The following is a 24,115-nucleotide window of genomic DNA, read 5'->3' as shown; positions in this document are numbered from 1 at the left end:
TTTGGACATTGCACACTTTACACCAGGGGTCTCCAACCTTGGCAACTTTAAGACTTGTGGACTTCAACTCCCAGAATTCCTCATCCAGCAAAGCTGGTTGAGGAATTCTGGGAGTTGAAGTCCACAAGTCTTAAAGTTGAGTTGAAGTCCACAAGTCTTAAAGTTGCCAAGGTTGGAGATCCCTGCTTTACACTGTTATGGTAACCTCTAGAATAAGATTCAGTTGCTTTCTTGGAGATTTAGAATAGAATAGAATAACAGAGTTGGAAGGGACCTTGGAGGTCTTCTAGTCCAACCCCCTGCCTAGGCAGGAAACTCAACACCACTTCAGACAAATGGCTGTTCAATCCCTTCTTTAAAACTTCCAATATTGCAGCATTCACAACTTCTGGAGGCAAGTTGTTCTACTGATTAATTGTTCCAACTGTCAGGAAATTTCTACTTAGTTCTAGGTTGATTCTGTCCTTGATTAGTTTCCACCCAATGGTGGTATTCTACCGGTTCAGCCTGGTTCTACCAAGCCAGTAGTGCCGATGAGCAGTGGAGACCGAACTGGTTCTCTCCACCGCTCTGCTGTTGCTTCTTGTCCTGCCCTCAGGTGCTTTGGAGAATAGCTTGACTCCCTCTTCTTTGTGGCAGCCCCTGAGGTATTGGAAGACTGATATCATGTCTCCCTTAGTCCTTCTCTTCACTAGACTAGACATACAATTCCTGCAGCCATTCTTCATATGTTTTAGCCTCCAGTCTCCTAATCATCTTTGTTGCTTAATCAGTTCATTTAAGTGAACTGATCTGATACGGGCAGTCCTTGACTTACAATCATTCATTTAGTGACCATCGTTCAGAGTTACAATAGCACTGGAAAAAACGACTTATGGCCAGTTTTCACACGACCATTGCAGCACCCTCAAGGTCAAGTGATCAATATTGGGGTGCTTGACAACTGGCATGTATTTATGACCATTGCATTGTCTTGGGGCCATATGGTCATCATTTGGGATCTCCGGCTTCTGAGAAGCGAAGTCAGGGCAGGCGGGGGGAACCAGATTCACTTAACAGTTGTGGCAAAAATGGTTGTAAGATGGGGCACAACTCACTTAACAACTGTCTTTCTTAGCAGTGAAAATTTTGGCCTCCATTATGGTTGTAAGTTACTACCCGTAATAGAAAAGATTCTAACTCCTCTTCAGTTTGACCTAAATACTCAGTCAGTGACTTTAATTTTTGATTCAGAGCACCAACTGTTTTAAAAAGGACAGTGCAGTAACACATGATCAGCTGTTTTGATGGATAAAGGTTCTTGGCTTTGGGGTACTACTGCAAGTGCTTCCAACCAATGGTGAAATAGTACCGGTTCGGCTCGGTTCACCTGAACCGGTAGCAAAAATTGCTTACCAGTTTGGCCCAACAGGTAGTAAAAAAAAGCTCCGATGATCAGCTGATAGGAGAAAGGAGAGAAAAGCACAGGATCAGCCCTCCCACCGGCCCCTGTGCTTTTCTGTTCTTTATCCTCTCGGCTGATTGGCACGGCAGAGCCTCAGCTGGTGTTTGGAAAGCTGCGCGCACATTAGGTGCGCGCGCTCATGTGCGAACTGTGCAATCACCGAACCGGTAAGGAAACTGTTAGAATCCAACTACTGACCCCAACCCCCAACACTACTAGTACAGGTAATCCTCAACTTACATCAGTTCATTTAGTGACTGTTCAATGTTACAATGGCACAGAAAAAAAATTGACAAGACCATTTTTCAACCTGCAACGGTTGCAGCGTTTCCACAATCAAGATTCAGATTTGTGGCAACTGACTCATACTTATGACGATTACAGTGTCCTAGGGTTCTGTCATCCCCTTTTGTGCAATCTTCTGACAGGCCACATCAATGGGGCGTGGGGGGAGTCAGATTTACTGAACAACTATGTTGCTAACTTATCAACTGCCGTGATTCACTTAACATTTGCATCAAGAAAGGTCATAAAATGGGGCCAAACTCTCACTTAACAACTGTCTCACTTAGCAACAGAAATTTTGGTCTCCACTGTGGTTATACGTTGAGGACTACCTGCATTTTTCTTCCAGCACTACAGACAGTAAGAAATCTGTGTAAGCACTGTAGTGAACTGAAGTTTCTGGTTTTCCTGCCTTTTTCGGTCTCCCTTCACCAGAAGCTCTGGACAAGCAGACGGTCACAAGGTTTTGTGTTTGTCCTGCTGAGTGAATAGCTCAATAGGTCTGGGCCAGAGATTGTTGCTAATAAAAGGAAACTCCAGTGCATTAACATATTATGACCTGTGGTGGCGCAGTGGTTAGAATGCAGTACTGTAGTAACTCTGCTGGCTGCAGACTGCCAGCACTTCGACAGTTCGATTCTCAACAGCTCAAGGTTGACTCAGCCTCCCGTCCTTCCAAGGTGCATAAAATGAGGACCCAAATTGTCGGGGGCAATAGGCTGACTCTGTAAACCGTTTAGAGAGGGCTGTGAAGCGCTATGGAGCGGCATATAAGTCCAAATGCTATTGCTGTTGCTATATTCCTCCACTCCCAAATGTTTTTGCTTGCTATGGGAACTTTGCACACTTCTTTTTCTTTGCCATTGGCAGGAAGCAACCTATAGGAAGGCAGCCTGTGAAATATTTTCCCTCCTGTGGATGGTGTGTCTGGAGGAATGGCATTTTTCTTCTTAATAAGAGCTGCCCTAGATTTCAATAATTGGCTGCTTTGTACTGTCTGTGTCATTAGATGATTCAGCTACTTAGTTCAACATTATTAAAACTGGGTTATGCAAGGCACTATTATGTTTGCCAGACAATCTATAATTTGTTTGTTTACTATCTCTCAATGTTCTTGAGATTTCCTTTGCTGGTGCAGTTTTTCCCTGCTTCTTTAAATAGTTGCATTTTTATACCATTATTTAACCTAGCGGTTGTGATCATTCAAACAGGATGTCAACATTTTGCCCTGGCTGATATGCAATTTTCACATAATTACATCGTCTCCCCCATTTTTATTTTTATTTAATTCTTATTATCGTGTTAGTATTTAATTCTTATCACAGCCTTCTTGGTCTTTTCCAAGTTTTAATCATAAACACTATCCCTCCCCCATTTTTTTTAAATAAATGGAAGATAAACCATTCTGGTTTCCATTTTATCTGAATTATGAGACTCTGGTTCTTGTCTAGTTGATACTTTAATTCTTGGAGGCATTTTTTTTTCTTTTTTGAGAAGAAAAGGCAGAAATTTCTCCCCAGGATCCTCTTTGCCAATTCAGTCTCCTGGAAAGGCAGTAGGGTGTCAGTAAACACCAATACCTCCCCAAACATCTTGATGTTCTCCAAGGTCTCTGTACAGGTAGTCCTCGACTTATGACCACAATTGAGCCCATATAAATAAAAATGTATGTTTACCTCCCTTGGCTTCATGGAGCCACCGGTGCAAATTCATCTTGCTGATTCAATGTTGGCTGCACTCAGTGTTGTCCAACAGAATAGAATAGAAATAGAATAGCATAGCATAGCATAGCATAGCATAGCACAGCACAGCATAGAATAGAATAGAATAGAATTCTTTATTGGCCAAGTGTGATTGCACACACAAGGAATTTGTCTTGGTGCAAATGCTCTCAGTGTACATAAAAGAAAAGATACATTCATCAAGAATCATCAGGTGCAACACTTAATAATAGTCATAGGGCATAATAAGCAATCAAATCATACTAGGAAAAAGTCAATAAAAATAGGATACAAGCGACAAAGTTACAGTCCTACAGTCACAAGTGGGAGGGGATGGGTGATAAGGAATGATGAGAAGATTAACAGTAATAGTGCAGACTTTGTAAATAGTTGAACAGTGTTGGGATTATTTGTGTAGCAGAGTGATGGCATTCGGGGAAAAACTGTCCTTGTGTCTAGTTCTGGTGTGCAGTGCTCTATAGCGTCGTTTTGAGGGAAGGAGTTGAAACAGTTTATGTCCGGGATGTGAGGGGTCTGTAAATATTTTCACAGCCCTCTTTTTGACTCCTGCAGTATACAGGTCCTCAATTGAAGGCAGGTGGGTAGTAATTGTTTTTTCTGCAGTCCTAATTATCCTCTGGAGTTTGGGTCTGTCCTGTTGGGTTGCAGAACCAACAAGAATTCTGGTGAAGATGCTTTAATTCTGGCCATGGACCTTTATATAAATCTGTACAGCTGAAGGGTACGGATGTTAGCATGGTTACAAGCGCTGCTTTCAAAGGTTGTGTGGCTGTGGGAACGAGTTTGACTCTGGCATTTAACCACAGCTTTGCCATCTTGTGTGGCATCCTGCTCGAGAAAACTGGTTCTGCTTTCGGGTGAGCAAAGGCTGGGGAAGGAAAAGGAGGGATTGGTCCTCCTAGAGGTAGTCCTCATTTAGTGACTGTTACAATGGCAGTTGAAAAAAGTAACTTGTGACTGATTTTCATACTTAAGAATCATTGTGGCATCCCTATGGCCTTGTGATCAAAACTCTTGACTCTTGGCAACTGGCTCATATTTATGACGGTTGCAGTGTCCCACAGGGTCACATGATCTCCTTTTGTGACCTTATGACAAGCAAAAGTCAAGACTCACTTAACAACTTAACAAACTTAACAACCATAGTGGTTCGCTTAACAGGTCTGACAAGAAAGGCCGTAAGTTGGTGCAAAATTTGCTCAACAAATGTCTCACTTAGCAACAGAAATTTTGGGCTCAGTTGGCGTAAGTCAAGGACTACCTGTATTTATAAAAAGAGAGAAGCAAAGGAGTTGGGTCACACTGCAAAGCTATTCTGTCCAATATGGAACAATATGGCCAACTGGGGAGACTGGCTTCTTAATCTAGAAAGATCCTGAGGCTGTTTGAGGATAAAGCTACATTTCTTCCCCCCCTCCCCACAGCTCTGTCTAATTTATTTCAGTGTTTATTTGTTCAAGTTACAAGCTGTTTTAGTCCAAGTGATTATGCACTATTTGAGTCATTAGAGCAAGGAGAGAAAATGTGTCCAAGAACCAGAAAACCCCCAAGATCTATGGCTATATTAGGGAAGACAACACTAAGAACAATATTGCAATATCAGGGTGGATTGCAAAGTGTTTTGTCCTGGGACTAATACTAGAACTTCTGTCTTGTTCTGCATGGACATAAATTTGGGACTGTGCAGTCCTGGGGTGTCAAACCTTGGCAATTTTAAGACTGGGGAATTTCAAGTCAAAGAATGGGAGGATGGGGAATGGCATTTGAAAACCACAAGTCTTAAAAGTGGCCAAGTTTGGAAAAAAGGGAGGAAGAAGGAAGAGAAGGAGGGAGGGAGGGAGGAAGAAAGGAAGGAGGCAGGCAGGCAGGAAGGGAAGGCGGGAAGAAGGAAGGAAGGGAAGGAAGAGAAGGAGGGAGGGAGAAAGGAATGGAAGGAAGAGAAAGAGGGAGGGAGGAAACAAGGGAAGGAAGAGAAGGAGGAAGGGAGAGGGAGGAGAAAAGGAAGGAAGGGAAGGAGGAAAGAAGGGAATGAAAAGAATGAGGGAGGGAGGAAGGAGAAAAGGAAGGAAAGGAAGGAAGGGAAAGAAGGAAATAGTCCTTTGGGGGGTGATGCAGGGGTGGGATTCTACCAGTTCGCACCTATTCGCTAGAACCGGTTGTTAACATTCTAAGCAGTTCGGAGAACCGGTTGTTAGAAGAAATTACTGGCCTAATCCTGTAAGGAAGTCAGGAAGGAAACATTCTGGTGTTGCTTACAGAAACTGCCTCTCCATTAACCCCTATTACATTCTTGGCAGGACTAGACTTCCTCTCTCTGGAACGTCTCTGGTGTTTTTTCCCCCTCCTTTGCTGGTACTTTGCTTGTGTGGAGTGACCATTCAAAGTTAGAATGGCACTGAAAAAAGCGACTTATGACCATTTTTCACTCTTACGACTGTTGCAGCATCCCCACAGTTACGAGAGGCCAGGTGAGGAGATGCGTGCCTCAATGTGACTGATATTGAGTTGGCCACACCCAGCCAGTCACATGACCACCAAGCCACGTCCACCCAGTTACATGACCACCAAGCCATGTCCACCCAGTCACATGACCACCAAGCCATGCCCACCAACTAAGCCACGCCCACAGAACTGGTTGTTAAAAAATTTGAATCCCACCCCTGGGTGGATGCTATCTCCCAGGGAGGATATGGTCACTACCGCTGCATGTCTCCAAGGTCCCAGAAGATAACATGACTGCAGTCATGGGACCTGGAGGATCCTGGCACTACTAGAGCTAAGAAGCAAAAAGGAAGAGATAAGGATCCACAGCCAGCCTGGTTCTGAGCCATGAAAGGGCATTCCTGATGATGATCTTGAAATGTCCTCAGAAATCAACTGGCAACTAGTAAAGCTCATAGAACAGAGTGTTTGCACAATGGCAGCCCTTCCTCCCCCATCCAGGGTCTTATGTGGGGTATATGTAGGTGATTGTGTTTGTTATGAAAAAGGTTGTGAAACGTGTGGAAAAGGGGCAGAGCTTCAATGGCATGCTCGTGACCACCATGCCGATTTCCCCCGCAAAAGCCCTTCTTGGATGCTCCTGTCATCTCTTTTCTGTTTATTCCTATAATGTGTGAGATTTCCAAATTTCCAAGGATACTGAAACTGCTCTGCAATGTTTTTTTCTTCTTTTTTCTAGGCCCTGGATCTGATTCTGGAAAAAATGAAGTCTGCAGGCTTTAATTTCTCCACTGTAAAAGCTTTGTCTGGAGCTGGACAGGTTGGTTAAAAGGAGAGGGGCGATGATGGAAAATAGATGCTCTGGGCTCTGTATGTTTCCAGTTTAAATCCTCCCTCCCTCCTATTGACTTCCTTCCTTCCTCCCTCCTATTGTCTTCCTTCCTTCCTCCCTCCTATTGACTTCCTTCCTTCCTCCCTCCTATTGACTTCCTTCCTTCCTCCCTCCCTCTATTGACTTCCTCCCTCCCTCCCTCCTATTGACTTCCTTCCTCCCTCCCTCCTATTGACTTCCTTCCTTCCTCCCTCCCTCCTATTGACTTCCTTCCTTCTTTCCTCCTATTGACTTCCTTCCTCCCTCCCTCCTATTGACTTCCTTCCTTCCTCCCTCCTATTGTCTTCCTTCCTTCCTCCCTCCTATTGACTTCCTTCCTTCCTCCCTCCTATTGTCTTCCTTCCTTCCTCCCTCCTATTGACTTCCTTCCTTCCTCCCTCCTATTGACTTTCTTCCTCCCTCCCTCCTATTGACTTCCTTCCTTCCTCCATCCCTCCTATTGACTTCCTTCCTTCTTCCCTCCTATTGACTTCCTTCCTCCCTCCCTCCTATTGACTTCCTCCCTCACTCCCTCCTATTGACTTCCTTCCTTCCTCCCTCCTATTGACTTCCTCCTCTCCTCTCCTCCTATTGACTTCCTTCCTCCCTCCCTCCTATTGACTTCCTCCCTCCCTCCCTCCTATTGACTTCCTTCCTCCCTCCCTCCTATTGACTTCCTTCCTCCCTCCCTCCTATTGACTTCCTTCCTCCCTCCCTCCTATTGACTTCCTCCCTCCCTCCTATTGACTTCCTCCCCTCCTCCCTCCTATTGACTTCCTTCCTTCCTCCTCCCTCCTATTGACTTCCTCCCTCCCTCCCTCCTATTGACTTCCTTCCTCCCTCCCTCCCTATTGACTTCCTTCCTTCCTCCCTCCCTCCTATTGACTTCCTTCCTTCTTCCTCCTCCTTTGACTTCCTTCCTTCCTCCCTCCTATTGACTTCCTTCCTTCCTCCCTCCTATTGTCTTCCTTCCTTCCTCCCTCCTATTGACTTCCTTCCTTCCTCCCTCCTATTGACTTCCTTCCTTCCTCCCTCCCTCCTATTGACTTCCTTCCTTCCTCCCTCCCTCCTATTGACTTCCTTCCTTCTTCCCTCCTATTGACTTCCTTCCTCCCTCCCTCCTATTGACTTCCTCCTCACTCCCTCCTATTGACTTCCTTCCTTCCTCCCTCCTATTGAGCTTCCTTCCTCCCTCCCTCCTATTGACTTCCTTCCTCCCTCCCTCCTATTGACTTCCTCCCTCCCTCCCTCTATTGACTTCCTTCCTCCCTCCCTCCTATTGACTTTCCTTCCTCCTCCCTCCTATTGACTTCCTTCCTCCTCCCTCCCTCCTATTGACTTCCTCCCTCCCTCCTATTGACTTCCTCCCTCCCTCCCTCCTATTGACTTCCTTCCTTCCTCCCTCCTATTGCCTTCCTTCCTTCCTCCCTCCCTCCTATTGACTTCCTTCCTTCTTCCCTCCCTCCTATTGACTTCCTTCCTTCCTCCCTCCCTCCTATTGACTTCCTTCCTTCTTCCCTCCCTCCTATTGACTTCCCTTCCTCCCTCCCTCTTATTGACTTCCTTCCTCCCTCCCTCCTATTGACTTCCTCCCTCCCTCCCTCCTATTGACTTCCTTCCTCCCTCCCTCCTATTGACTTCCTTCCTCCCTCCCTCCTATTGACTTCCTTCCTTCTTCCTCCTATTGACTTCCTCCCTCCCTCCTATTGACTTCCTTCCTCCCTCCCTCCTATTGACTTCCTTTCCTTCCTCCCTCCTATTGACTTCCTTCCTTCCTCCCTCCTATTGACTTCCTTCCTTCCTCCCTCCTATTGTCTTCCTTCCTTCCTCCCTCCTACTGACTTCCTTCCTTCCTCCCTCCTATTGACTTCCTTCCTTCCTCCCTCCTATTGACTTCCTTCCTCCCTCCCTCCTATTGACTTCCTTCCTTCCTCCCTCCTATTGACTTCCTTCCTCCCTCCCTCCTATTGACTTCCTCCCTCCTCCCTCCTATTGACTTCCTTCCTCCCTCCCTCCTATTGACTTCCTTCCTCCCTCCCTCCTATTGACTTCCTTCCTTCTTCCCTCCTATTGACTTCCTTCCTTCCTCCCTCCTATTGACTTCCTTCCTCCCTCACTCCTATTGACTTCCTTCCTCCCTCCCTCCTATTGACTTCCTTCCTCCCTCCCTCCTATTGACTTCCTTCCTCCTCCCTCCTATTGACTTCCTTCCTCCTCCCTCCTATTGACTTCCTTCCTTCCTCCCTCCCTATTGACTTCCTTCCTCCCTCGCTCTATTGACTTCCTTCCTCCCTCCCTCCTATTGACTTCCTTCCTTCCTCCCTCCTATTGACTTCCTTCCTCCCTCCCTCCTATTGACTTCCTTCCTCCCTCCCTCCTATTGACTTCTTTCCTCCCTCCCTCCTATTGACTTCCTCCCTCCTCCCTCCTATTGACTTCCTTCCACCCTCCCTCCTATTGACTTCCTTCCCTCCTCCCTCCTATTGACTTCCTCCCTCCCTCCCTCCTATTGACTTCCCTCCTTCCTCCCTCCTAATGACTTCCTTCCATCCTCCTCCCTCCTATTGGCTTCCTCCCTCCCTCCCTCCTATTGACTTCCTTCCTTCCTCCCTCCTCTCCCTCCTATTGACTTCCTCCCTCCCTCCCTCCTATTGACTTCCTTCCTTCCTCCCTCCTATTGACTTCCCTTCCTCCCTCCCTCCTATTGACTTCCTTCCTTCCTTCCTCCCTCCTATTGACTTCCTTCCTCTCTCCCTCCTATTGACTTCCTTCCTCCCTCCTCCTATTGACTTCCTTCCTTCTTCCTCCCTCCTATTGACTTCCTTCCTCCCTCCCTCCCTCCTATTGACTTCCTCCCTCCCTCCCTCCTATTGACTTCCTTCCTCCTCCCTCCTATTGACTTCCTTCCTCCTCCCTCCTCCTATTGACTTCCTTCCTCCCCCTCCCTCCTATTGACTTCCTTCCTCCTCCCTCCTATTGACTTCCTTCCTTCCCTCCTATTGACTTCCTTCCTCCTCCCTCCTATTGACTTCCTTCCCCTCCCTCCCTCCTATTGACTTCCTTCCTCCCTCCCTCCTATTGACTTCCTTCCTCCCTCCCTCCTATTGACTTCCTTCCTTCTTCCCTCCTATTGACTTCCTTCCTCCTCCCTCCTATTGACTTCCCTTCCTCCCTCCCTCCTATTGACTTCCTTCCTCCTCCCTCCTATTGACTTCCTTCCTCCCTCCCTCCTATTGACTTCCTTCCTCCTCCCTCCTATTGACTTCCTTCCTCCCTCCTCCCTCCTATTGACTTCCTTCCTCCCTCCCTCCTATTGACTTCCTTCCTCCCTCCCTCCTATTGACTTCCTTCCTCCCCTCCCTCCTATTGACTTCCTTCCTCCCTCCCTCCTATTGACTTCCTTCCTCCTCCCTCCTATTGACTTCCTTCCTCCCTTCCTCCTATTGACTTCCTTCCTTCTTCCCTCCTATTGACTTCCTCCCTCCCTCCTATTGACTTCCTTCCTCCCTCCCTCCTATTGACTTCCTTCCTTCCTCCCTCCTATTGACTTCCTTCCTTCCTCCCTCCTATTGACTTCCTTCCTTCCTCCCTCCTATTGTCTTCCTTCCTTCCTCCCTCCTATTGACTTCCTTCCTTCCTCCTCCTATTGACTTCCTTCCTCCTCCCTCCTATTGACTTCCTCCCTCCATCCCTCCTATTGATTTCCTTCCTCCCTCCCTCCTATTGACTTCCTTCCTCCCTCCCTCCTATTGACTTCCTTCCTCCTCCATCCTCCCTCCTATTGACTTCCTCCCTCCCTCCTATTGACTTCCTCCCTCCCTCCTATTGACTTCCCTCCTTCCTCCTCCTTCCCTCCTTCCTCCTATTGACTTCCTTCCTTCCTCCCTCCTATTGACTTCCTTCCTTCCTCCCTCCTATTGACTTCCTTCCTTCCTCCCTCCTATTGACTTCCTCCTCCTCCCTCCTATTGACTTCCTTCTTCCCTCCCTCCTATTGACTTCCTTCCTTCCTCCCTCCCTCCTATTGACTTCCTTCCTTCTTCCCTCCCTCCTATTGACTTCCTTCCTCCCTCCCTCCTATTGACTTCCTCCTCCCTCCCTCCTATTGACTTCCTTCCTTCCTCCCTCCTATTGACTTCCTTCCTCCCTCCCTCCTATTGACTTCCTTCCTCCCTCCCTCCTATTGACTTCCTCCCTCCCTCCCTCCTATTGACTTCCTTCCTTCCTCCCTCCTATTGACTTCCTTCCTTCCTCCCTCCTATTGACTTCCTTCCTTCCTCCCTCCTATTGACTTCTCTTCCTCCCTCCCTCCTCCTATTGACTTCCTTCCTCCCTCCTCCATTGACTTCCTCCCTCCCTCCCTCCTATTGACTTCCTTCCTCCCTCCCTCCTGCCATTGACTTCCTTCCTCTCCTCCCTCCTATTGACTTCCTTCCTTCCCTCCCTCCTATTGACTTCTTCTTCCTCCCCTCCCTCCTATTGACTTCCTTCCTCCCCTCCCTCCTATTGACTTCCTTCCTTCTTCCTCCTATTGACTTCCTTCCTTCTGAACTTCCCTCCTCCTATTGACTTCCTTCCTTCTCCCTCCCTCCTATTGACTTCCTCCTTCCTCCCTCCTATTGACTTCCTTCCTCCTCCCTCCTATTGACTTCCTTCCTTCCTCCCTCCTATTGACTTCCTTCCTTCCTCCCTCCCCTATTGACTTCCTTCCTTCCTCCCTCCTATTGACTTCCTTCCTTCCTCCCTCCTATTGACTTCCTTCCTTCCTCCCTCCTATTGACTTCCTTCCTTCCTCCCTCCTATTGACTTCCTTCCTCCTCCCTCCTATTGACTTCCTTCCTCCTCCCTCCTATTGACTTCCTTCCTCCTCCCTCCTATTGACTTCCTTCCTCCCTCCCTCCTATTGACTTCCTTCCTCCCTCCCTCCTATTGACTTCCTTCCTCCCTCCCTCCTATTGACTTTCCTTCCTTCTTCCCTCCTATTGACTTCCTTCCTTCCTTCCTCCCTCCTATTGACTTCCTTCCTCCTCCCTCCTATTGACTTCCTTCCTCCCTCCCTCCTATTGACTTCCTTCCTCCTCCCTCCTATTGACTTCCTTCCTCCCTCCCTCCTATTGACTTCTTCCTTCCCTCCCTCCTATTGACTTCCTTCCTTCCTCCCCTCCTATTGACTTCCTTCCTCCCTCCCTCCTATTGACTTCCTTCCTTCCTCCCTCCTATTGACTTCCTTCCTCCTCCCTCTATTGACTTCCTTCCCCTTCCCTTCCTTCCTCCTCCTCCTATTGACTTCCTTCCTTTCCTCCCTCCTATTGACTTCCTTCCCCTCCCTCCCTCCTATTGACTTCCTTCCTCCCTCCCCTCCTATTGACTTCCTTCCTCCCTCCCTCCTATTGACTTCCTTCCTTCCTCCCTCCCTCCTATTGACTTCCTCCCTCCCCCTCCTCCTATTGACTTCCTTCCTCCTCCCTCCTATTGACTCCCTCTATTGACTTCCCTCCCTCCCTCCTATTGACTTCCTTCCTCCTCCCTCCTATTGACTTCCTTCCTCCTTCCTATGATTTCCTCCCTCCCTCCTATTGACTTTCCTCCTCCCTCTATTCCCCCCTCCCTCCTATTGACTTCCTTCCTTCCTCATCCTCCCTCCCTCCCTATTGACTTCCTCCCTCCCTCCTATTGACTTCCTTCTTCCTTCCTCCCTCCCCTATTGACTTCCTCCCTCCCTCCCTCCTATTGACTTCCTTCCTTCCTCCCTCCTATTGACTTCCTTCCTCCTCCTCCTATTGACTTCCTTCCTCCCTCCCTCCTATTGACTTCCTTCCTCCCTCCTCCTCCTTGACTTCCTTCCTCCTCCCTCCTATTGACTTCCTTCCTCCCTCCCTCCTATTGACTTCCTTCTTCTCCCTCCCTCTATTGACTTCCTTCCTCCTCCCTCCCTCCTATTGACTTCCTTCCTCCCTCCCTCCTATTGACTTCCTCCTCCTCCCTCCTATTGACTTCCTTCCTCCTCCTCCCTCCTATTGACTTCCTTCCTCCCTCCCTCCTATTGACTTCCTTCCTCCTCCTCCTATTGACTTCCTTCCTCTTCCCTCCTATTGACTTCCTTCCTCCCTCCCTCCTATTGACTTCCTTCCTCCCTCCCTCCTATTGACTTCCCTTCCTCCTTTCCTCCCTCCTATTGACTTCCTTCCTCCCTCCTCCTATTGACTTCCTTCCTTCTTCCCTCCTATTGACTTCCTTCCTCCCTCCCTCCTATTGACTTCCTTCCTCCCTCCTCCTATTGACTTCCTTCCTTCTCCCTCCTATTGACTTCCTTCCTCCCTCCCTCCTATTGACTTCCTTCCTCCCTCCCTCCTATTGACTTCCTTCCTCCCTCCTCCCTATTGACTTCCTCCTCCCTCCCTCCTATTGACTTCCTTCCTCCCTCCCTCCTATTAAGCTCCTTCCTCCTCCCTCCTATTGACTTCCTTCCTCCCTCCCTCCTATTGACTTCCTTCCTCCCTCCCTCCTATTGACTTCCTTTCCTCCCTCCCTCCTATTGACTTCCTTCCTCCCTCCCTCCTATTGACTTCATTCCTCCCTCCTCCTATTGACTTCCTTCCTTCCTCCCTCCTATTGACTTCTCCCTCCCTCCTATTGACTTCCTTCCCTCCTCCCTCCTATTGACTTCCTTCCTTCCTCCCTCCTATTGACTTCCTTCCTTCCTCCCTCCTATTGACTTCCTTCCTTCCTCCCTCCTATTGACTTCCTTCCTTCCTCCCTCCTATTGACTTCCTTCCTTCCTCCCTCCTATTGACTTCCTTCCTCCTCCCTCCTATTGACTTCCTTCCTCCTCCTCCCTCCTATTGACTTCCTTCCTCCTCCCTCCTATTGACTTCCTCCCTCCCTCCTATTGACTTCCTTCCTCCTCCCTCCCCCCTATTGACTTCCTCCCTCCCTCCTATTGACTTCCTCCCTCCCTCCTATTGACTTCCTCCCTCCCTCCCTCCTATTGACTTCCTTCCTTCCTCCCTCTATTGACTTCCTTCCTTCCTCCCTCCTAGCCTGTTGACTTCCTTCCTTCCTCCCTCCTATTGACTTCCTCCCTCCCCTCCTCCTATTGACTTCCTTCCTTCTTCCCTCCCTCCTATTGACTTCCTTCCTTCCTCCCCTCCCTCCTATTGACTTCCTTCCTTCTTCCCTCCCTCCTATTGACTTCCTCCCTCCCTCCCTCCTATTGACTTCCTTCCTCCCTCCCTCCTATTGACTTCCTTCCTCCCTCCTATTGGCTTCCTTCCTCCCTCCCTCCTATTGACTTCCTTCCTCCCTCCCTCCTATTGACTTCCTTCCTCCCTCCCTCCTATTGACTTCCTTCCTCCCCTCCCTCCTATTGACTTCCTTTCCTCTCCTCCCTCCTATTGACTTCCTTCCTCCCTCCCTCCTATTGACTTCCTTCCTCCCTCCCTCCTATTGACTTCCTTCCTCCCTCCCTCCCTATTGACTTCCTTCCTCCCTCCCCTCCTATTGACTTCCTTCCTCCCTCCCTCCTATTGACTTCCTTCCTTCCTCCCTCCTATTGACTTCCTTCCTCCCTCCTCCTATTGACTTCCTTCCTTCTTCTCCCTCCTATTGACTTCCTCCTCCCTCCCCTCCTCCCTCCTATTGACTTCCTTCCTCCCTCCCTCCTATTGACTTCCTTCCTCCCTCCCTCCTATTGACTTCCTTCCTCCCTCCCTCCTATTGACTTCCTTCCTCCCTCCCTCCTATTGACTTCCTTCCTCCCTCCCTCCTATTGGCTTCCTTCCTTCCTCCCTCCTATTGACTTCCTTCCTCCCTCCTCCTCTCCTATTGACTTCCTTCCTCCCTCCTCCCTCCTATTGACTTCCTTCCTCCTCCCTCCTATTGACTTCCTTCCTCCCTCCCTCCTATTGACTTCCTTCCTCCCTCCCTCCTATTGACTTCCTTCCTCCCTCCCTCCTATTGACTTCCTCCTCCCTCCCTCCCCTCCTATTGACTTCCTTCCTCCCTCCCTCCTATTGACTTCCTCCTCCTATTGATTTCCTCTCCTCCCCTATAGACTTCCTTCCTGCCTCCCTCCTATTGACTTCCTTCCTTCCTCCCTCCTATTGACTTCCTTCCTCCCTCCTCCTATTGACTTCCTTCCTCCCTCCCTCCTATTGATTTCCTTCCTCCCTCCCTCCTATTGACTTCCTTCCTCCCTCCCTCCTATTGACTTCCTTCCTCCCTCCCTCCTATTGACTTCCTTCCTCCCTCCCTCCTATTGACTTCCTTCCTCCCTCCCTCCTATTGACTTCCTCCTCCTCCCTCCTATTGGCTTTCCTTCCTCCCTCCCTCCTATTGACTTCCTTCCTCCCTCCCTCCTATTGACTTCCTTCCTTCCTCCCTCCTATTGACTTCCTTCCTCCTCCCTCCTATTGACTTCCTTCCCTCCTCCCTCCTATTGACTTCCTCCCTCCTCTTCCTCCCTCCTATTGACTTCCTTCCTCCCTCCCTCCTAATGTTATTGACTTCCTTCCTCCCTCCCTCCTATTGACTTCCTTCCTCCCTCCCTCCTATTGACTTCCTTCCTTCCCTCCCTCTCCTATTGACTTCCTTCCTCCTCCCTCCTATTGACTTCCTTCCTCCCTCCCTCCTATTGACTTCCTTCCTCCCCTCCCTCCTATTGACTTCCTTCCTTCCTCCCTCCTATTGACTTCCTTCCTCCCTCCCTCCCTATTGACTCCCTCCTATTCCTCCTCCTCCCTCCTATTGACTTCCTCCCTCCCTCCCTCCTATTGACTTCCTTCCCTCCTCCCTCCTATTGACTTCCTTCCTCCTCCTCCCTCCTATTGACTTCCTTCCTCCCTCCCTCCTATTGACTTCCTTCCTCCTCCCTCCTATTGACTTCTTTCTCCTCCCTCCTATTGACTTTCTCCTCTCCTCCCTCCTATTGGCTTCCTCCCCTCCCTCCCCCTATTGACTTCCTTCCTCCCTCCCCTCCTATTGACTTCCTTCCTCCTCCCTCCTGTTTGAGCTTCCCTTCCTCCCTCCCTCCCTATTGACTTCCTTCCTCCTCCCTCCTGTTGACTTCCTCCCTCCCTCCCCTATTGACTTCCTTCCTCCTCCCTCTCCTATTGACTTCCTCCTCCTCCCTCCTATTGACTTCCTTCCTTCCTCCCCCTCCTTCCTCCTCCCTCCCTCCTATTGACTTCCTTCCTGCCTCCCTCCTATTGACTTCCTTCCCTCCCTCCCTCCTATTGACTTCCTTCCCACTCCCCTCCCTCCTAATGACTTCCTCCCTCCCTCCCTCTGTTGACTTCCTTCCTCCCCTCCCTCCTATTGACTTCCTTCCTCCCTCCCTCCTATTGACTTCCTTCCTCCCTCCCTCCTATTGACTTCCTTCCTCCCTCCCTCCTATTGACTTCCTTCCTCCCTCCCTCCTATTGACTTCCTCCCTCCTATTGACCTTCCTCCCTCCTATTGACTTCCTTCCTCCCTCCTCCTATTGACTTCCTTCCTCCCTCCCTCCTATTGACTTCCTTCCTTCCTCCCTCCCTATTGACTTCCTTCCTCTTCCTCCCTCCTATTGACTTCCTTCCTCCCTCCCTCCTATTGACTTCCTTCCTCCCTCCCTCCTATTGAGCTTCCTTCCTCCCTCCCTCCCTATTGACACAACTTTCCTCCCTCTATTGACTTCCTCCCTCCCTCCTATTGACTTCCTTCCTCTTCCTCCCTCCTATTGACTTCCCCTCCTCCCTCCTATTGACTTCCTCCCTCCTCCCTCCCTCCCTCCTATTGACTTCCTTCCTCCCTCCCTCCTATTGACTTCTCCCCTCCCTCCCTCCTATTGACTTCTTTCCTCCCTCCCTCCTATTGACTTCCTTCCTTCCTCCCTCCTATTGACTTCCTCCTCCCTCCCTCCTATTGACTTCCTTCCTCCCTCCCTCCTATTGACTTCCTGCCTTCCCTTCCTTCCTCCTCCCTCCCTATTGACTTCCTTCCTCCCTCCCTCCTATTGACTTCCTTCCTCCTCCCTCCTATTGACTTCCTTCCTCCCTCCCTCCTATTGACTTCCTTCCTCCCTCCTCCCTATTGACTTCCTTCCTCCCCTCCTCCTATTGACTTCCTTCCTCCCTCCCTCCTATTGACTTCTTCCTCCCTCCCTCCCTATTGACTTCCTGCCTCCCTCCCTCCTATTGATTTCTTTCCTCCCTCCCTCCTATTGACTTCCTCCTCCCCTCCCTCCTATTGACTTCCTTCCTTCCTTCCCTCCCTCCCTCCTATTGACTTCCTTCCTCCCTCCCTCCTATTGACTTCCTTCCTCCTCCCTCCTATTGACTTCCTTCCTTCCTCCCTCCCTATTGACTTCCTTCCTTCCTCCCTCCTATTGACTTCCTTCCTTCCTCCTCCCTCCTATTGACTTCCTCCCTCCCTCTCCTCCTCTTCGCTTCCTTCCTTCCTATTGACTTTCCTCCCCTCCTCCTATTGATTTCCTTCCTTCCTCCTCCTATTGACTTCCAGCACCTCCTCCACTCCTAATTGATTCATTCCTTCCTCCTCCTATTGACTTCCTTCCTCCCCTCCCCCTATTGACTTCTTCCTCCCTCCCTTCCTATTGACTTCCTTCCTCCTCCCTCCCTATTGACTTCCTTTCCTCCTCCTTCCTCCTCCTCCTATTGACTTCCTTCCTCCCTCCCTCCTATTGACTTCCTTCCTTCCTTTCCTTCCTCCTACCTGACTTCTCTCCTTCCTCCTTCCTCCGATATTCCTTCCTCCTCCCTCCTATTGACTTCCTTCCTTCCTCCTCCTTTGACTTCCTCCTCCCTCCTCCGATGATTCCCTTCTTCCTTCCTTGGTTGATTTTCCCTTTCTTTCTCCTATTGACTTCCTTCCTCCTCCCTCCTATTGACTTCCTCCTCCCTCCTATTCCCTCCTCCTTCCTCTCCTCACTTTGACTTCTTCCTTCCCTCCTCCCTCCTATTGACTTCCTCCCTCCTCCCTCCTATTGACTTCCTTCCTTCCTCCCTCCTCCTTCCTTCCTCCTCCCTCCTATTGACTTTTCCTCCCTCCAGGCTTCCTATCCTCCCTCCCTCCTATTGACTCTCTCCTTTCCTTCCTCTCCTCCTATTGGATTCTTCCCTCCTCCTCCTATTGACTTGCTCCTTCCTCCCTCCTATTGACTTCCTTCCCTCCTCCCTCCCTCCAGCTTGACTTTCCCTCCTCCCTTCTAATGATTTCCTTCCTTCCTCCTCCCTCCCTCCTCCTTGACTTCTTCCTCCCTCCCTCCTATTGACTTCCTTCCTTCCCTCCCTCCTATTGACTTCTCCCTCCCTCCCTCCCCTTGACTTCCTCCTCCTCCTATTATTCCTTCCTCCCTCCTATTGACTTCCTTCCTCCCTCCCTCCTATTGACTTCCTCCTCCTCCTCCTTATTGACTTCCTCCTCCTCCTATTGACTCCTCCTTGACTTCTTCCTTCCTCCTCCCTATTGACTTCCTTCCCTCCCTCTCCTATTGACTTCTTTTTTCCCTCCCTCCCTCCTATTGACTTCCTCCTCCCTCCCTCCTATTGACTTCCTTCTTCCTTCCTCCCTCCTATTGACTTCCCTCCCTCCCTCCCTCCTATTGACTTCCCCTTCCTTCCTCCTTCCTCCCTCCTATTGACTTCCTTCCTTCCTCCCTCCTATTGACTTCCTTCCCTCCCTCCCTCCTATTGACTTCCTTCCTTCCTTCCTCCCTCCTATTGACTTCCTCCCTCCTCCCTCCTATTGACTTCCTTCCTTCCTCCTCCCTCCCTCCTATTGACTTCCTCCCTCCCTCCCTCCTATTGACTTCCTTCCCTTCCTATTGACTTCCCTCCTCCTATTGACTTCCTTCCTTCCTCCCTCCTATTGACTTCCTTAACCTCCTTCCTCTCCTCCTATTGACTTCCTTCCTCCTCCCTCCTATTGACTTCCCTTCTCCCTCCCTCCTATTGACTTCCTTCCTCCTCCCTCCTATTGACTTCCTTCCTTCCTTCCTCCCTCCTATTGACTTCCTCCTTTCCTCCTCCCTCCTATTGACTTCCTTGACTTCCTCCCTCCCTATTGACTCCTCCATGACTTCCTCCTCCCTCCTATTGACTTCCTTCCTCCTCCCTCCTATTGACTTCCTTCCTTCCTCCCTCCTATTGACTTCCTCCTCCCTCCTCTATTGACTTCCTTCCTTCCTTCCTCCCTCCTATTGACTTCCTTCCTTCCTCCTCCTATTGACTTCCTTCCTTCCTCCCTCCTATTGACTTCCTTCCTTCCTCCCTCCTATTGACTTCCTTCCCTTCCTCCTCCTATTGACTTTCTTCCTTCCTCCTATTGACTTCCTTCCTTCCTCCCTCCTTGACTTTCCTTCCTCCCTCCCCTCCTATTGACTTCCTTCCTCCCTCCCTCCTATTGACTTCCTTCCTCCCTCCCTCCTATTGACTTCCTTCCTTCCTCCCTCCTATTGACTTCCTTCCTCCCTCCCTCCTATTGACTTCCTTCCTTCCTCCCTCCTATTGACTTCCTTCCTTCCTCCCTCTTATTGACTTCATCCTCCTCCTCCCTCCTATTGACTTTCCTCCTCCCCTCCCTCCTATTGTCTTCCTTCCTCCCTCCCTCCTATTGACTTCCTCTTTAGCTCCCTTTTGACTTCCTTCCTCTTGACTTCCTTCCTTCCTTCCTCCCTCCTATTGACTTCCTTCCTCCCTCCCTCCTATTGACTTCCTTCCTTCCTCCCTCCTATTGACTTCCTTCCTCCCTCCCTTCCTCCCTCCCTCCTATTGACTTCCTTCCTTCCCCTCCCTCCCTCCTATTGACTTCGTTCCTCCCTCCCTCCCTCCTATTGACTTCCTTCCTATGGGTGTTGTATGTCTTCTTCCATTGCTTCCTCTACCAGAATCCTGGGGGTTTGAGGGTTCTGCGCAAGATCTCCACTGTTCCTAATCCTGCCCTCTTCTGGACAGAGTGCTTTGTTCTTGGGATCTGTGGGAGCCTTGACTTCCCATTTCCATTCTCTCCACTTCCTCCTTCAAGCCCTGCTACTTCTCCAGCTTTTCATCCTCCTAACTTGGTGGCACTGAATCGATCACTACTGCTGTCTTCAGCTCCTTGTCTGCTACCAGGATGAGATGCGTTTCTATTTTTGAAGTGGAAAGTTAATTTGTAATTCATTTAATTCCCACCTCTGAACAGTAAAATACATTCTAGAACAGTGTTGGGAAATATTTTTGGCATCAAGTGCCAAAACGGGAGCGCGTGTGCACATGGGGGAGCTCCAGAAACTGGAATAGCAGCTCTGAAGCACGGGTGGGCAGGAGTGCCAAAAACCGGAAGAGCAGCTGCCTTGTGTGTATGTACATGCTGGGAAGCTGAGCTTCCAGTATCCAGCATGCATATGTGTGCCAGCCACCTGGTCTTTCGGTGTTTGGTGTGCATGCGTGCACAAAGACCAGCTGGCTGTCCATGTGTGCACACTGGAAACCAGAAGCTCAGCTTCGCATGCCAGGGAGCTGCTCTTCTGGTTTCCAGTGCTTCTGTGCGCATGAAGAGCAGCTGGCCGGCGTGCATATGCATGCCGGAAGCCAGAAGAGCAACGGGTGACAGCTAGCCAGGGATGGGATTCTACCAGTTTGCACCTATTTGCTAGAACCGGTTGTTAACATTCTAAGCAGTTCGGAGAACCGGTTGCTAGAAGAAATTACTGGCCTAATCCTGTAAAAAAGGCAGGAAGGAAACATTCTGGTGTTGTTTACAGAAACTGCCTCTCCGTTAACCCTTATTACATTCTTGGCAGGACTGGACTTACTGTCTCTGGAACTTCTCTGGAGTTTTTTTCCCCCTTCTTTGCTGGTACTTTGCTTGTGTGGAGTGACCATTCAAAATTACAATGGCACTGGAAAAAGTGACTTATGACCATTTTTCACACTTACGACTGTTGCAGCATCCCCACAGGCATGAGAGGGCAGGCGAGGAGATGCATATCTCGATGTGAGTGATATTGGGTTGGCCACACCTAGCCAATAATATTACCACCAAGCCACGTCCACCCAGTCACATGACCACCAAGCCACGCCCACCACCTAAGCCATGCCCACAGAACCAGTTGTTAAAAATTTGAATCCTACCCCTGTGGCTAGCATGTCTGGAGAGATGGCTCTGCATGCCACTTCTGGCACACATACCTTAGGTTCGCCATCACGGTTCTAGAATCTGGGATTACTTAGAAAAACATTTCTGTTTTCTAAGTAATAGAAAGTTGTTGATTTGTTTTTAAATTTATTTTTTATTTTTGTTTTAGTTGAGATATTTGGTATGTATGTGGATGTAACATATTGTGTGTGTGTGCATGTGACTAAACACACACACACACACACACACACACACACACACTATTCCCGGTGAATCACAGTATGTCTACCTTTCTATCATTTTTCTGTCATCTACTGTATTATTACCTATTATCTGTCTGTCTACCCCGGAATGTTTTATAGTTTTCTAAAAGATATTTTGATCCTGGTATATAATTATAGAAGGAAACCAAAAAGAAAATGTTAAAAAAAGCCTTTTTCTTTCAGCAGTAAATAATTGTTTTAATCTCACCTTTGCTCACATTTATTCAGTGCTGGTGGTATGCACATTTATTACCATTTAATGGGAATTATAGCATCAACCCCTCTTTCTCTATTTTTCCTAACTTAACAGCAACATGGAAGTGTCTATTGGAAAGAAGGAGCGAGCTCTGTTTTGCAGAATTTATCACCTGTGCTTCCTTTACATCAATCACTGAAGGTAACTGTCTCCAGAGGTTTTTTTTTTTTTTGAGGAAGTTAGAAGTTGTTCCTGCTCACTGACCTTAACACTGATTGATCTTAGAAAACCGTAGAAGATGCTTTATAGTTTTCTTGGCTAAGAACAAATGCAGCTGATACTACATCACAAGGTGATGGATTTTTCCTTTGCATAGACCATGTGATACATTCCACATTTACTTACTCTTTAAGAAAGAAAAGAGCAAGGGAGATGGATTGTTCCTTGTCCCTGTCTTCGTAAAATAGACAAATAACATTGTGACATACTGATTTCATTTTTGTACCAAGCTCTGGATTGCCATTTCTGCAAAAATCCACGTAGGTTCTAGATTTGTTTTTGACTTTCACTTTGTATTTTTTTTTTCAGCTATGGTAATTAGTTGATCCAACTTGTCCTCTTAATGTGATTAACAGGATTTTGCAGACTTGCATTTCAGACACATGCATTTAAAAAATGAGGTTAATGCTGAGATTTAAGAGACTCTGGGTCGAATTTACTCAGCAGATTTTATTTATTTATTTAACTAATTAATTAATTAATATGCCGCTTGTTGCAACTGTTTTGAGTAACTTTGGGCAGCTGGCAATAATGTAAGAACATAGATACAAAAGCATTAAGAACATTAAAATTTAATTTAACAATTAAATAAATGAAAGTTTTAAATTAATATGGTCGAACCAAAATAAATAATAAAATCTCAAAATCTCAACAGGATGTTAGAATTGAAATGATTCTTGTATGCGGACAATTTGAGAAAGATTGTGGACAGTTACCAACTTTGCTTGCAATGATTTAGAGTTAATCTGTCCCGTGGTCACTGCATCTCTTTAAAATGTTCTTCCTGCTGAGTTTATGATTTCGTTGGCTTAAAAAAAAAATTCACCTCTTTTGGAGCATGCTTTTAAATTGGACTTGCTTCGATTTTTTTAAAAGAAAAAATCTCATTTTGCTTAAAAAGCGGGATAGGTCCCCGTTGTGCTCATAATTCGAGGACTACCTGCATAGAAAATGCATCCTACCTGGGTTGCTTAATACAATTAAAAACAACATCAAGAGCATACTATGGCTTCTTACACAGCTTAAGTGTAGCCTCTGGTAAGTTTTTCTGTGACTTGAATGTCCCAAAGTAGAGGAAAATGCCTAATGTGCATTAAAAATAATGACTTGTTTTTTCTTGCTAAAATATTTCCTGGCATCGTTGTTACTCTTACCAGTGTAGAAGTAAGATAGCAATAGCAATAGCATTTATATACCACTTTACAGTGCATTACAGCCCTCTCTAAGAGGTTTACAGAGTCAGCCTATTGCCTCCAACGATTTGGCTCCTCATTTTACCCACCTCGGATGGAAGGCTGAGTCAGCCTTGAGCCTGGTGGGATTTGAACTGCCAAATTGTAGGCAGCTGGCTGCAGAAGTAGCTTGCAATACTGCACTCTAACCACTGCGTCACAGAAGCTCCTAAGATGCGCTACTGTCCTAAACCAATTTTTGACCCTGACTTGATTGTAGTCCTTGACTTACAATCTTTTTTTTAATGAGTGTTCGACTGTTTCAATGGCATTGAAAAAAGTGACTTATGACTGGTTTTCACACTTATGACCATTGTAGCATCCCCACGATCAAAATTTGGTGCTTGGCAACTGGCCTGTATTTACAACAGTTGCAGTGTCCCAGGGCTATGAAGTCATCAAATTTAACCTTCCTACTCAGCTTCCGTTAAGCAAAGATAATCGGGGAAGCCAGATTCACTTAACAACTGCGTGATTCACTTAATGACAGTGATTCGCTTAACAAGTGTGGTTAAAAAAAAGGCCGTAAAATGGGGCACAACTCACTTCACAACCGTCTTGCTTAGCAACAGAAAACTTGGGCTCAATTGCGGCGGTGAATTGAGCCCTACCTTTATTGTGTTAAAAAACCAACTTGCAACTCTGACTTGATTGGCTGTTCTGCGGTCTCTTCTTTGCTTCCGACAGAATTGCTTTTCTCTCAGCAACAGCCCAGTCTGGATGGATTCCAGCACAGCTGCCCAGTGTAAGTCTCTGGAAAAAAAGGCCGGAGGGGCTCAGAAATTAGCCGACATCACTGGATCCCGAGCTTATGAGGTGAGAGCTGTTGGAGAAGACAAGAGAGAAGGTGACCAAGAAGGTCTAATGTGAACATTGTCTAAGGCTTCTTTTCCAGTGTTGTCCCCATGATAAGTGTTGTTCCAGTGTTGTTCCCACGGTCCCCAACCCAGAAAGTTTGGGGAACCCTGACATAAAAAGTAAAGGTAGTCCTCAACTTAATGACCTGTTCTGACCCAGGCTTTGTCAAATTTAATAAAACACAAGCTGAATTTAAAAGTGAAACCTTTTTTTAATGCAATGCTGGGAATTACTTGCATTCCCAGCCAAAACTAATTAGACATAGTTCCTCCGGATAAGAGCATGCTTTTCAGTGCTGTCGAAGGCTGCCAAGAAACAGAAGTCCAATTAGGGCTAACATATAACCAACCCAAATACCCAGCCAAAACCGACCAGAGGACAGAGCTTCA

General features: G+C 47.9%; 1 protein-coding gene across 5 annotated transcripts in view; it reads left to right on the top strand.

Moving 5' to 3' along the window:
• XYLB (xylulokinase) overlaps nucleotides 1–24,115 on the top strand; it is a 169,296-nt gene that overhangs the window by 5,768 nt on the left and 139,413 nt on the right. For all 5 annotated transcript variants that reach the window (XR_015746053.1, XM_026678933.2, XM_087947854.1 and 2 more), the window contains 3 exons: nucleotides 6,653–6,733; nucleotides 21,472–21,558; nucleotides 23,556–23,684. Coding sequence is in view for 4 of the 5 variants with exons in the window: in XM_026678933.2 (XP_026534718.1) it covers nucleotides 6,653–6,733; nucleotides 21,472–21,558; nucleotides 23,556–23,684 (297 nt within the window). In the remaining variant the exon portion in view is untranslated. The remainder of the gene's footprint in view (nucleotides 1–6,652; nucleotides 6,734–21,471; nucleotides 21,559–23,555; nucleotides 23,685–24,115) is intronic.

The sequence above is a fragment of the Notechis scutatus genome, chromosome Z, assembly GCF_049901735.1.
Source record: "Notechis scutatus isolate UNSWTSFEM ecotype Mainland chromosome Z, rNotScu1.2, whole genome shotgun sequence".
In the NCBI taxonomy this organism is placed as follows: Eukaryota; Metazoa; Chordata; class Lepidosauria; order Squamata; family Elapidae; genus Notechis; species Notechis scutatus.
The sequence above is the reverse complement of the archived record's forward strand: the minus strand, read 5'-3'. Positions and strand labels throughout refer to the sequence as shown.